Source organism: Coptis chinensis, chromosome 3 (assembly GCF_015680905.1).
Source record: "Coptis chinensis isolate HL-2020 chromosome 3, ASM1568090v1, whole genome shotgun sequence".
NCBI lineage: Eukaryota > Viridiplantae > Streptophyta > Magnoliopsida > Ranunculales > Ranunculaceae > Coptis > Coptis chinensis.
The window spans coordinates 27548466-27563173 of NC_141458.1; the positions used below are offsets into that span (position 1 = coordinate 27548466).

General features: G+C 38.1%; 1 protein-coding gene and 1 long non-coding RNA gene across 3 annotated transcripts; one reads left to right on the forward strand and one right to left on the reverse strand.

Annotated features, from left to right (window-relative positions):
* Positions 1-3284: 3284 nt before the first annotated feature.
* Positions 3285-5845, forward strand: LOC147508946 (uncharacterized). Its single transcript, XR_015218302.1, has 2 exons — positions 3285-3718; positions 5504-5845. It is a non-coding gene; the product is annotated as an uncharacterized LOC147508946 (long non-coding RNA).
* Positions 5846-7495: 1650 nt separating this feature from the next.
* On the reverse strand, positions 7496-11287 carry LOC147508947 (receptor kinase-like protein Xa21). Of its 2 annotated transcripts, XM_086601285.1 has the most exons (3): positions 10715-11286; positions 8306-10628; positions 7496-8142 (listed from the first exon to the last, which is right to left on the reverse strand). In XM_086601285.1, the coding sequence occupies exons 1-3, from the start codon at positions 10811-10813 to the stop codon at positions 7727-7729; spliced, it is 2838 nt and encodes a 945-aa protein (XP_086457411.1). In that variant the 5' UTR covers positions 10814-11286; the 3' UTR covers positions 7496-7726. The 2 variants fall into 2 exon arrangements, with proteins under 2 accessions (XP_086457411.1, XP_086457410.1); XM_086601284.1 differs by having other exon boundaries at positions 8306-11287.
* Between the last annotated feature and the right edge of the window lie 3421 nt (positions 11288-14708).

Sequence of the window (14708 nt, forward strand, 5' to 3'; positions counted from 1 at the left end):
TTGAATTATCTACACAGTCTTTACCCAAATATGAAGTCAATTAATCAAGAGATGATGTAACTTTTGTTAACATTTCTAAAAAAATAGTGTTTGATTAACTTTTGATTGCTACTTTTGTGTTGTGGCAAACACAAATATATTTTGGGGAGAGAGGATAGAGCCACTCCCTTATTTACAGTCCTATAGAGTCACTCCACTCCACAAATAAGCTTCTTTGATGGTTAAATTTCGGTTCACAGTTCTCCAACTCTTTTGAAAAGGTTACAAATATTCAAATGGGCTGATTATTGTTGAATGATCTTCATGGTAAGGAGATCATCTCAACCGAAAATCAGCCCCTCATTCAAGTTATAGGAGAGGCTCTATCCCTCCTCATATACTATAGAAACATTTTCATTTTATGTTGCGGCATCCGCTTTAATCCTCGACTTTCCTCTACTAAAATATTAGTCGCTTCCTAGGGACACTAATTTAACTGCATAGATACCTGGTTAGAAGATGTTTCTAGAAGTCACATCCCTGTTCAAGTTAGATACAAGAATGAGCTTTTAGTCGTGAGTACAAGTTCCTGAATCAACTCCAAAGCTGAGGAGTATGGTAATGGTCAAAAAATTCTTATGAGGATTCCTTAGATGTTGTGCAAATGAAGCTAAGATAGCCATCATGTAATATTTTGATTAAATGCATGTCTTAAGAGTTAAGACAATTACAATATGCACTACTTTCTAATATTCATATGTCAGGATTAGCACCAAATATGTTCATTAGCCATGTCATAAGTCCACTAGAGAGTAAAAAAAAAGGCAAATATAAACCAGCACTAACAGAAATAGAGAAGAATGCAAAAAAATTACCAACCCTTGCAAGCTTCACACTGAATCATGAGATCATCAGGCATCTCGCATTTGCAATACCTTCAAATCAAATAAAAAAGAACATAAACCACAATCTAGTAAAATCACAAACACCAAAATCTATTCATAGCACAAGAATTCTAAACTCACACTGCAACTCGATCAGGAGTAAGTCATGACTGGTCTATAGGATTTAGCCCTCTTTGATAATTTAACTAACTATTATAAGATAATTGTGAATTTCCTAACAAAATCAGATAAGAACCCATACCTTGGTCGATTAAAGGGGATATTGTCATCTAAGAGGTAGAATAGGTGTGAACACGTAAAAATTATACGCAAAATTCGCCTATTCCCAAAAGAAAAATTGAATAGAACTCAAAATACGAAAACTTTTTAGTTCAAAATTGAAGAGAGAGATGAGAAGGAAGAACCAATGAACACTGATTAAGGACTTTGACACAATTATTGGAAACCTAACAGCCGAAGTTAAGAGAGAGAGTCGTCGGAGATCGAGCCTTTTCTTTTTTGGTAGAGGCACGTACTTGGAAGTGTTTTTGGAGGTGTTGGAAGGATAGGAAAACCGAGCCCTAGGTTTCTAACTACTTTTACTTAGTGGGATCTTGCAGTTTTTTTTGTGGTAACTTGGGCTCTTGCAGTTGGGGGAGCGAAAAATACTTGGTTCTTTAGGATTGTCGCATAAAGTCTAGGAATATGTAACTGTTTTTGAAGACCAGTCACAAATTATACTCCACAACCTAGAAAAAAAACATTTGTCACACTTCTGGATATGACAGTCACAAATAGTTTTCCACACATATACACCTTCTTTAGAAAAAAAAATATTTGTGACCGTTTCGAAAACACACTTCACAAAAAACTTCTTAAAACAGAGCCAAAAACCCTTTTCTGCCATTTGTGACCGTTTCGAACAGAACAATCACAAATAACATTTTAAAACAGTCACAAAAATCCTTTTTTCTACTAGTGTTAGCTTAAGAAGAAGTGAGAGAATAATAAGAGAGGTGCATTGTAGAAAAGTGATGCATCGGTATAAAGTGGTAAATTATTTTGTTAGTGAAGTTTAATACACGTGGTTGAATTGATATATTAAAGTTTATTTAATGCAAGTTTGTCTTCTACGCGTATTACTTAATATTGTGTGCTTGAATCAAAATTTAGGTTCTACATGATTCAATCCAAATTCAAGAACCGCGTCGGAGGAGGTGTTGATTCGCAATCAATGTACACGATCTAATGCTATAAAGCTAAGTCCAATGGTGTGGCAAAACACCAAATATGACGGAAACTGTGATCCAATAGTGCGTCAAAATGCTAACCCGCCAATACTATCGGTATAAGTTTACCTATCTATACTGTCAGTTTTAACGATATAGCGTATGGTCTGCACGCCAGTAGGAATGGTGGCTAGAAAATTTGTTTGACCAAATTTATTTTCAAAATCTTTAGTTTTGGTGAATTACCTTTGTATCCCTGTTATTTTGTATTTGTACACTAAAGAGAAAGGGGAAAAATGGGAAGGAAAAAAATTATTTCCCATACGCCTTTGGGAGTGGCGGCTAGGGAGTTCTGATTTTTTTTTCTTTTGTGTACGCCATTGTCAAAAGCGGCTAGGGAGTTGTGATTGCGGTTTTTTTGTACGCCATTGGAGAAAACCATTGGGTCTTCAAACGCTTTCCCACTAACCATATACACTATTTTATTGTGGTTTGGTGCGATGGCACAGAAAACCATTGGACTTAGCCAAAGACTTCTATATCTTAATATTAAAGCTCCCACAAGGGGTATTTTTAGAGCTCAATTAAATTTTACGTCATCTCCTATTAAAACGGAAATTTCTCTCCTATTTGAAAAACGGGAATCTTTTTTTACAATGAGAATTCCTCTCCTATTATAATATGATTTTTTTTTCTATTAAAATAAATTCTAACACTTCTAATTAAAGTAGGAATCATTTTCCTATTAAAATGGGAATTCCTTTCCATTAAAAAGGAAAAATCTAGCATATCTAATTAAAACGGGAATTATTCTCCTATTAAAACATGATTTTTCTCCCAATTGAAAAAACGGGGTTTTAAAACTTAATTAAAACTTTATTTAAAACAATTTGTTAGAAAATTAAAACGGGTTAGCGACTAAAACAGTAGTCCCAATTTTTTTAAAAAAATATAAATGTTTTCAAAAGAACCGGTGCATGTGCATAGGCCATAGGCCTACAAACTAGTTTTCATTAAAACTGTTCTTGTTTCCTGGCAAACCAAGCATGTGTTTGTTTAGTGGCAAACCAACCTGGCAAATGATATTTTCCCACTTAAATAGTTATTTTCCCGCGGTTGGGTGCGAAATTGATAACTGGCAAACAGAATCTTGATTTGCCCAGAAAATGTTATTTTCCTATGAGAAGCCCCCCAAATCTTTTTGCTTTTTGCCAGTGAGAAAATAGGGTTCTTTTCCCACTTACGCAAGAAAATTTGCAACCCTGTTTCCCAAGCTCGCTATCGGCCTCTTCTCTCACTCTCTTATAGGGGTCCATGCTTATAGCCACCATCAATCTATCGCACTCATCTCCTTCTCTCGCTCGCATCTCTGTGTCTCGACAACTAATCTCTCTCATCTCTCACTTCACTTAATTTCTAACTCAAATAACTCAAACAACAATCTTTTTAATCAATTCAATCCGTTTTGAGTCGACCAACAGTTTAAAATTTGACATGTTTTGTTGTAAGTTTAACATTCTCGCATCTCTCTCTCATTTTCTCACTGTGTTTTTTTCTCTCTTTCTCAGATTTGGATTCGTTCTCTCTGTAATCTCTCTCTAGCTCTCGCCAACTCGCTGCCATCAGGTATGATTTTTGGTTTGTTTTCTTTTTTGGGGTTTTGATTTCGTTCTCACTGTAATTGGTATTATTTGGTTTGGTTTGGTTTGGTTTTGATTTTGATTTTACTGAAAATAGTGTATGTTGAACAAGGCTTGTAGATTTTGTTGAACTATTTCGTTGATGGATATGGTAATATGTTTGACTGTTGTTTGATTGGACATGGTATGATATGATATGAACTATTTCGTTGACAATGATATTGAAAAAGTTTAGTTTGTTGTTTGCAAGCTTCTTTTTTTGAGTTTGTCAATCTTGAATTGGATGATTTACTAATTGCACTAAGCATCATAAAGCTATTTCATGTTAGATAGAATACAAGGAAGCAAACCCCATAAAAAATTTGGTCGAACCATACTTAAACGTTCTCATCTGTGATATGGAAAGGCCCCGCTGAATTCACGTCACATATGAGTACATGTCTGAATGAATTTGATGCAACGGCCATAGGCACATGAACCATTATGTGAGAAAATTTTCCAAACTCGTTTAGGCGTTGAATGAGGGTTTCTTTTTTCTCATCGTCAAGTAAGAATTTTAATCAATTTAGTGAATGCATTTTTTAAAATATGATAGATAGATACATTTCTTTGCTATTTTTGTTCCAACACGTTATTTTGGAGTTGAATTAGTATGGATCTTTCATTATTTTTTTGTTTCAAACTAGGTATGGTAGTGTTATGAACCCTTTGAGTGGTGTTGTGAATCAAACTAGGTGGTGGTAGTGTGGTGTATGTGAGAGTGTGTGTGCAGGTGGTGGTGGTAGTGTGATGAGTGTGTGTGCTGGTGGTGGTGGTAGTGTGATGAGTGTGGTGAGTGTGTGCAGGTGGTGGTGGTAGGGTGTGTGAGTGTGTGTGTGACTGTGGTGCTGTGAGTGTGTGCGAGTGTGGTGTGTGTGAGTGTGATGTACACAAAGGCGGAGGCAATTTCGATGATAAACACCAATAAATAAAATTGATAAACACCCAAAAACTAGGGTTTCAAAGGGAAAACGAATTTCCTTAATTCAATCTATTGATTAAACAATTTAAAAACAACCAACCTAACAATAAAGGCCTAGATGCCTTTATATAATAAACCTTGTTCCTAATTGTATTTAGAGTCCTAATAGGAAACTACTACTAACATAATAAATAAAAATATAAACTAACTAAATAGAACTAATTAAATAAACCAAGTACTAAGTATTCCATGCCCATGCATCAGAGTGTGTGATGGGTGGTGAGTGTGTGTGTGACTGTGGTGTTGTGTGTTGTGGTGAGTGTGTGCGAGTGTGGTGTGTGTGAGTGTGTGTGTGACTCTGGTGTTGTGTGTTGTGGTGAGTGTGTGCGAGTGTGGTGTGTGTGAGTGTGTGCTGGGTGGTGTGGTGCTGTTGCTGCTGGGTGGAGTGTGTGCTACATGAATTTTACCAAATAGTAAAAGATTAGAAGAAAAAGTAAGTAATTTATGTTAAGGCTCACCTTGGGTCATTTGTAGTTCTGGATATGTCTTCAAGTTGGCTTGGATTCACAACTTTTTATCTTTTTTATATAATTATTTTGATGATGATGAGTGGGGTAACTATAACTTTGTTGATATTTCTGAGAATCTATTTGTAGCAGACAAGGATCTCACAGCAGTTAAAAAAAGTGGATATATATGGAATTTATATTAATTCAGACCAAAGCACATGCTCTCCTTCCTTATTCATCTGCTTCTTAATTGGTTATATCTCTGTTTTGTCTTCATTCTAATCTTCTTCACTGGGACTAGCAAGTGGACTGGGTGCTGGGTGGTACTGCGACTGCTGCTGTTGCTTGCTGCGCGCTGCTGTTGTTGCCGCTGGGTGATGCTGCTGCTGCTGGGTGGAGTGTGTGCTAGGTACTGCTGCTGCTGCTGTGTGTTGTGTTACTATTACTGCTGCTGCTGCTGTTGGGTGGACTGTGTGTTGGGTGTTGCTGCTGCTGCGTGCTGTTGTTGTTGCTGGTGGGTGGAGTGTGTATTGGATTGTTCTATTTGTCCTCACAATGAACATTTCTTAATTTTGAGGGTGAACATTGATAGTAGGTCTAGAAAGGTTAGTATAAGCATGTTTAAGTAAAATTACCACCTAACGGATCTTTAGCTCAAATGGTAGAGCACTTGGGAGATTGCATTTTCATGTATCCCAAGGTGGTGGTGGTTCAAATCCACCAAGATCCTTCATTCATTGGTTTTTTATTATGTAACAATGGTGTTAACGGATAAAACTATATGGTTGAATATGTTTTTAGTACTATTTTGCACAATAGTACATAAAAATTATTTAGTATTATGTATGTTGTCATTGGTAGATTGTTTAGAAGTTCACCGTGAGTGATCTTGTTTATAATTATTTTTTTATTTTTCTTATATTTCATTGAGTTTGAAAAAAAAAAAAAAAAAAAAAAAAAAAAAAAAAAAAAAAAAAAAAAAAAAAAAAAAAACCATGCAAACAAACACCGGCAAAACTAGCAAATCTCATATTTTCCCATTATAAATTTTTGCAAACAAACAGTGGCAAATTGAAATTTTCCCACTACAAATTTGCCTAGCAAATCTCTAGTGGGAAAACACTGGCAAATCTCATATTTTCCGATTAGAGGTTTGCCACTAAACAAACACACAGTATCAACTTATTCTGATGAAAATAACAGGTTCTAAATCATGATGAATTCCTTTTTCAAGTCCTGCTGCAGCTACACGGCCCTTCCCGCCATGCCACAAATGACCCACAACCATTGTAACCCGAATACACTTCTAATTTTTTTGCAACGACGTTATGGACGCAACAAACAAAACTCCAGCATCCTACAACATTTCAGAGGCTTCTACATCCCGTATGCAGTCTTATTTTAGGCTTTAACCAACGTCTTTGAAGACAGTTATAATTAAGAGTGAATTTAACGTATTATGTACACCTAGAACATAATTCAACTTAGAGCCAACTCATTAGTTGATTTGGCTTCTTATCAGCTCACTGTTATAAAAGTTTTAATATTAGACCAACAGGGTGCTGATTGAGAAGGATAGTGCTGAAGACATTGCTCCTGAGCTTGATGGTCGCATTGCTATATTTGCTACTGAAAATCTGGATCCCCCGAGTGTGCTTGTTCCATGTCTCTCAGCGAATCACCAGGAAGCAAGCAATGCATGGCAAATGGAGCCGAGGAAGTGGAGTTTCTTGCCACAAGGTGGGCATTACAAAAAGCACGTTAGGAAGGAATTAAAAATGTCCTGGTTTGCTGTGATTGTCAAAGTCTGGTCAAGAGTCTGGATGGTTGCACTGCAGATCTCCAGTGGCAGCTTGAGTGTATCCAGTTAGAGTTACTTCAGTTGAAGAAGTCTTTTGCTTTCTGTCAAGTAGTCTTTTGCCCTAGAGAGGTTGCTGATTTTGGAAAATCAGCTACTATTCTGGGCTGTAATAATTCCATCCCTATGTCTGTTAGTCTTTCGTTTGATGGAGCCAAAGACAAGTTGTATGAACTCTTTGCAGTATGTTTATGAAAAAAAAACAGGGTGCTGATACTTGAAATTTAAATAGTAAAAATACTCATTGATAATTAGATTATTGGTACATTGATCTCACTGGTTTATATAGAGATTACAAATAATACCAATATATAGAAACTAAATCCTTGATTGGTGCTAACCAAATCAAATCAAATAAGATCATAATAACATCTTCCTATATAAATCATGATCATGAAGATATTCTAGATATACTAATCCTATGCACCTCAGTAGTTATATTCAACACTGATTAAATTAATCTTATTACTTCATTTGTTTGAGGACATCAAACAATGGCTACAGCAAGAAATGGGAATTTATCTAGCTACACATACTAGGAATCAATCTATCAACATCAAACAAATGACTACAGCAAGAAATGGGAATTTATCTAGCTACACATACTAGGAATCAATCTATCAACATGAACAATAACAGAGAAAAGTAATTTGGAAAAGATTCGAGTCAGGTAATCAACTTGACTGAGGTAAACTTATCACAAAACGACTCGACACCTTGATTATAATCCCGGATCCGATGCAATTCACGGACGACTTCTTTCATATTCATGCGTTCGGCAGATGAGTCAGCAGAGCATGTGACTCCGAGTCTTATTGTTGAAATCAAACAGTCCTTGAGTCTGTCACGTGTACTAATCCCGCCCGCAATGTCAAGTAATTTATCATTTTCATCAATAAGCACATTTGGATCCACAATTTCGACAACTTGATTAGGCAAAGCCAGTTCTGCGTACTTGTGCAGGCTTAATCCGTCTACAAACATGTCATCTGTTGGTTTTTTCCTTGTAAGCATCTCTAGCAATAATATTCCATAGCTGTACACATCTCCTTGTGTTGACACTGGACCACCCATACCATACTCTGCATATTAATTATCAATATGAGTATAAACAACAAAATCAAGTATGATAAATACTACGCATTTATTTTTGTTCATCAATTACGTTACGAGCTGGCAAGAAAACAAATTCTGATACCATAATATAGTTCAAGGCTTATAAATGAATGACCATTTCCCATTTACCTGGAGCAACATAACCAATTGATCCTTTGAGTACAACGGTGCTGGCTAGATTTTCTGAAGAATTATACAAAGTGGCCGAGTAAATCTTTGCTATTCCAAAATCAGCTACATGAGCAGTCATGTCATCATCGAGGAGAACATTGCTTGGCTTTAGATCACAATGAACAATTGTGAGTTGGAAATTGTGATGAAGATATTCAAGTGCAGAAGCAACATCTATGGCTATAGTTAGACACTGAGTGAAGTTTAAGTTTCTCCACTCAGGCTGTTTTCTATCTGCTTGTGGATGTAGCAACTCCTCTAAACTCCCATTAGGCATAAAGTCGAAAACAAGAGCTTTGAAGTTATTTCCTTGAAAATCCATACTTGAGCAAGATGTCACAATCTTAAGAAGATTTCGATGGCGAAGATTTCTCATGGCATTGCATTCAGTTAGGAAACTCTCTGAAGCTCCTTTTTGTTGAAGATTGAGAACCTTCACTGCAACTACTTTGTCGAGTTCTTCAAGAATTCCTTTATACACCGATCCATAACTCCCAACGCCAATCAAATTCTCAGAAGAGAATCCATTCGTTGCTCTAAGGAGCTCTGCATAAGTGAGCCTCTTAGACTGTTCACTGAACAATGTTGATGGAGATATGTGCTTTTGGGACATTTTTCTTCGACAACAGAGAAGGACGAAACACAATAACACAAGAAAACATACACTCCCAACGATCACAGGAACAACCACTTTGATAGGAAAAGACTTCTTCTTTGTCTTTTGGGTGCATGGAGGCAGGTTCAAATCTAGAATACCTCCACACAAGTTTTTGTTTCCAACAAGCGAAAATGAACTTCTATTTCCAAAAACCCCATCATCCGGTACCTGACCTTCAAACTGGTTAAATGATAAATTCAGCATGAGGAGAGGGAATTCCCCTAAAAATTCAGGAATCTCCCCTGACAAATTGTTACGAGAAAGATCAAAATATTCAAGGCCTTTTAAAGAGCTTAATGACTTTGGAACACTTCCTTGAAAGAAATTTCCATTCATGTCAAGGCTCTTCAAGGTCAAACAATTACCTAGTGATGCTGGAATGTCACCGGACAATCTGTTTCCAGAAACTGTCAGCGTTTCAAGATTGGTCAGCTCACCTACTTCTGATGGTAGAGAACCGGTAAGGGCATTGTGATCCAAATTTAAGGACATTGTAAGGGAGGACATACCAATAACTTCTTTGGGTATTGTACCATTGAGGTTATTATGAGAAAGATTTAGGAGGACTAAGTTTTGACACATTGCAAGAGAAGGTGGTATGGTTCCACTGAAATTGTTATCACCTAATTGAAGTTCTGCTAATTCTCTCAGATTACCAAGAGAAGCTGGAATTTGGCCTGAAAACATGTTCCCTTGTAGATATATCTTTTGTAGTCTGCCGAGCTTTCCTATAACTGCAGGGATGGTGCCGGTAAGATGGTTGTCAAACAGATAGAGTCTTTGTATGTTCAGTAAGTTTTCAATTCCTACTGGAATACTACCATATATTTGATTATCTCCTGCATCAAAATAGGTGAGGTTTCTGGACAAATTCGACATAGATTCTGGTAACGGACCTCTGAGCAAATTTTTGTCAAATTGTACTCTTTCTAAATTGCTACAATTGGTTAGAGAGGTTACGAATTCCAAATCATTGCCCCCCTCGCTTCCTAGTTGATTTTCTTGCAAAAATAGGGTGCGAAGACTTTTCAATTTTCCTAAATCCGATGGAACTGGGCCAGTGAAACCATTTTCATAAAGTGCAATATCTTCCAGTGTTGTAGCATTGGATAATGAAACTGGAATAAGGCCGGTGAACTTGTTTATTCCCCAGTATATCTGCTGGATACTAGGAAGAGTAAGGCCAATATTTGGAGGAAGGCTTCCCTCTAGTTGGTTATCAACAACTGAGAAAGTAACCAAGTTAGAGAGGTTGTAAAGGCATGAAGGCACCTTACCTGTGAGACCATTGCCAGCAAGTTGAAATAAGCTTAAGTTCCTACAGCGGCATAGGTGGTCTGGAATGCTTCCCAGCAAATTGTTTCTCGCAAGTGAAAGACGTGCAAGAGTTGATATGTTCCCAAGGGATGGTGGGATGTATCCACTCAAGTCATTCAAGGCAAGACCCAATCCTACCAGTTTTGATAGAGATCCAAGCTCAGCAGAAATGTTCCCAGATAGCTTATTGTCAATGAGATTGAGGAGTCTTAAGTCGGAACATTGAGTGATATTTACTGGGATTCCACCGTCGAAGGAATTGTTACTGAGGGAGAGCTGCTGTAGAAGTGACAAGCGACCAATCTCCTGCGGGATTTCACCACGGAAGTTGTTCTGACTAAGATTCAGTGATGTAAGGAAGGAGAGGTTTCCTATATAAGGAGACAGAGTACCTTCAAGTTTTTGAGACTCCAGGTCCAAACTTGCAACTCTATCACGGTCCTGAAGGCTGCACATAATTCCTTTCCAATCACAGTGGTGAACTGAGTCATTCCAGGAATTTAAAGCTCCTAACGGATCAACTACTAGAGACTTGAAGGCAAGTAATGCAAAACGATCGGACTCGTTTCTGGATGAAGGTGTGACTTGTGCTGACCCTTCCTTCATTGATTTTATCAAGATCATGTACATACAAAACAACCAATATGATTGTCTGAAGAAAGCCAGATGAAAGAATGTCATTGGTGGAGGCATGGCCATGACCCCTGCCTTGATGACATTTCAAAGCTCTTCCACGAGAATATATCGTTGCTGCTGAATAGCCAGAGTTTGACTATTCCTCCATCTGATCTTGAAAGAGATAGTGTTGAAAAACTTGAACTGGAGATCCAGTTGATGTCTTGGAAACTTGGTAAACGCTTACAGCGACTGGAGCCTGTTGATTGCTAGGCTAGTAGGCAGTTAGGCACTAGGCACACTTCAGATTTGGGACGCACTTTTTTTTTTTGAGACTTTTATGTATCAACAACCAAGGCCCAAAATTTGGTCGCACTCGAGACTTTTTTTTTTTGTTTTGAAAGTAGGCTTGAGACTTTTATGTATCAACAACCTCTTATCCAAGTCAAATCTACAAAGAGAATCAAAAGTCTTCGTTTTATATGGGTTTATTTTATTTTATTTTTGATGGTGATATGGGTTTACTTTGACGCTCAAATCTTGCAATTAAATAACTGTAGATATTGGGTCGATGCTGGTTAAAAGTCTATATAAATTTTAAAATAAATTCTACTCATAACAAATTGATCTTAATATTCATTTATTAGTAGCAGTAAGGGTGACTCCGGATCGGATCGATCGGATGTCACATATTACGCACAGATCGAAAGCTATTGATAATTCCGTGTTTTTCTATATTGTGCCGTGCATGTTCGATCTAAATAAGTAAAATCTAAACCACACAATGCCATTAATTAGAGGCCATTTTCTCATATAATACTTGAACATGTAACATGTGCATTATAAAGACTAGCCACTGTGCACGTGGTACCTATGTGGTCTCTACTGAGTTTTTTTTAAAAAAATTATAAACGTTAAATTAATATTTTATTTCTCAAAAAAAAACAAAAAATTACTAAATTACTCCTCAGACGTACTACTCAACCTCCACGTTTTTCTATATATTAAAGATCCCTACATAATATCTAAATATCATAGTCGAGCTTCCATTGCAGTATATTGGTGGCCCAGAACAAGATTAGCCTCGGCAAATAATTGGCATTGTCGATCTAGAGTGAATTGGAATACTAGAATTTGTAAATGACTAGTATTGGCCTGTGCCGTTCGGCAGAGATACACACGCCTTTGGCGCCCCCGATGTGCATCTGCCCCACGGCTAAGATACGTGCGCCTTCAGCGCCCCAACGTGCATCCACCCTCTCGGTACGAGGCGCCCCCGACGCACATCCGCCCTCCTTACTCATATTTTTGAGTCACGGCACACCTTAGCCCTCATGTTTATAGAGCCCAACATCCCATAAAAATTCAGCCCAAAAACAGTTCAGGCCTTTTTTGTGTGGGGTGGGTGAGGTGAGAAAAACTTTTAAACCCACCCCAAAAAAACTTGTTAACTCACCCCAGAAAAACATTTTAGTGGCTATGGTTAGAGGGTACCACAACCACGATATCACCTTGTGAGGTAGAATTTGTCAACCCACTCCACCCTTATTTATTATATAGACTAGTTAATACTCGTGCCTTTGCCACGGATTTCATGAAGTTATAATATATTGTTGCCCCCTAACAATCATTGATCTCAAAGTACAATAATTAGGCAAAGGAAGAATTTTTTTTTCTTGGCTTTTACACTTACTTGCCTATGGATAGACTTCAACTTTGCAACAACATCTAAGAGCTACACCTCTTCCTCCGAACACGATAGTAATTAACTATTAGAAGTGATTAAAAAAAATTAAATCAGCAAATACTTGAACATCATGTTGGAGTTATCCCTCACATGAGGAGAGAATCAGAGCTGGAGAGAAACGGAGCTGATTCGGCTTTGAATATGTCAGAGCGTGCCTGCGGTCAGAGTAGGCACACCTGCGCTCATGCATTTGAATCAGTCCAGTGTTTTGGCGCGACCCGCGCTCAAATGAGGCGCACCCGCGCTCAGTCTCTAGTGTTTTGGCGCGACCCGCGCTCAAATGGGGCGCACCCGCGCCTAGGTCTAATTTTCGTGGGCTTCGCTACAGTAACCGCGAAATTTGGTTTTTGGAGATAAAAACCAAAATCAAGGTTTTGAAAAACCTAAGACTAAGAACCAGACCAAAACAAAGAGAGAGAAACCCAATCTTTAAAGCTATCAAGATTGAGAGATAACATTTACAGAGATACAACCCTGTAAAGAGATAAGAGTGATCTAGTAAGGTGAGAGACTGAAAGGAGAGATTGTAATCTTCCTTCCCACTTTATAAAGAACTGGCTTTTGTGAAAGTAGGCATCATTGGCCGAACCACGGTAAATCTTTGTGTTGTGGTTTGCCTTTACTGCTTTGCATTATTATTTGTTGTTGATAGTTGTTTAGCGACTTGGGCATGTTAGTATAGGCTGTAGTTGATATTTAGATTTTGTCCGGATTTGAATTGTGTTCAAATACAAGTTATCTGTGTAGTGGGGGAATCGATTGATATTGGTATAATTCCCAACAAATGGTATCAGAGCCAGGTTAAAATAGCCTAGGGAGTTATCTAAATCTTGGTCAAAAGGTGTTTGACGAAATTCCTGAGAGAAGATTTGAGGTTAAATAACTTGTAGAGATGGACCATTCCATGAACACTCGCATGATGAGTCTGAATAGGAAGAACTACACCATCTGGAAAGCCAAGATGGAAGACTTGCTATAGCTGACAAGGACTTAGCACTTCCCATTGAGAATGAGGGAGTAAAACCGAGAAAAATCGATGAGGCCGAAAGTGGAAAAAGCTTGACGAAAAGTGATTGGATACATTCGACAAATGGATTGACGGCGGTGTCTTTCACCATGTGTCCCAAAGAGACTACGTTTCCGGTTTGTGGAAGAAACTCGAAGACCTTTATGAGAGGAAGTCGGGTGGAAACAAAGTGCTAGTGGTTAAGAAGTTTGCAGACACGAAGTACCAAGAAGGTTCTTCAATGTCTGAGCATCTTAATAAAGTACAGAATATCATCAATCAGATGCATTTGATGAAGATCAATTTGGGAGACGAAGTTGAGGCTTTGTTTCTATTAGGCTCTCTACCCAAAAGTTGGGAGACATTAGCAGTTTCTCTACACAGAGCAGCCAAGGATGGAATTGTTACCATGGAGATGGCTACCACGTCTTTGTTGAATGAGGAGACTAGAAGGAGTGCAAGAAGCAGCTCTTGTCACTCAGAGATCCTTTTCACAGAGAAACGAGGGAGAGGTCGAAACAGAAAACCATCTCATTCTAGAGGTGATGACAGAAGTAAATCTAGGGGTGAAGCTAGAACTCCTAAGGCAGAGAGGCAATGTTATTATTGTGCCACCAAAGGCCACTTCAGATATGAGTCGTAACAACGAAGAGGGATGAGAAGAATAAGCGTGTACATGAAGACATGGTGCGGAGGAACGGAAAGACAGCAGGAGATACTACCGCACTAGTCGGCGACCTAGTGGGAATTGTGTCGATTGTGGTGTGTCTTTGTCTTAGTACCTCATGTCGAGGATCTGAGTGGGTGATAGATCTGAGGGAGCATCCTCTCCCGCCACAATCAAGCATTACATGGGATTCTTCACTACCTACAAATTTGTGGTGAATATGGTGAAGTAAGGATGGGTAACAGTGGAGTCTCGAAGATTATAGGCATTGGAGATGTTCATGTAGAAACCAATGTCGGCTACACCTTGACACTCAAGGATGTAAGACATGTCCCTAACATACGGTTAAGC

Bases quoted from the DNA above. Each gene is read 5' to 3' on its own strand.
- LOC147508947 (XM_086601284.1), bottom strand. From the start codon at position 11,021: ATGGCCATGCCTCCACCAATGACATTCTTTCATCTGGCTTTCTTCAGA. The intron at 8,143-8,305 runs GTAAATGGGAAA...ATTAATATGCAG, and splicing joins AATTGGTTATGTTGCTCCAG to AGTATGGTATGGGTGGTCCA.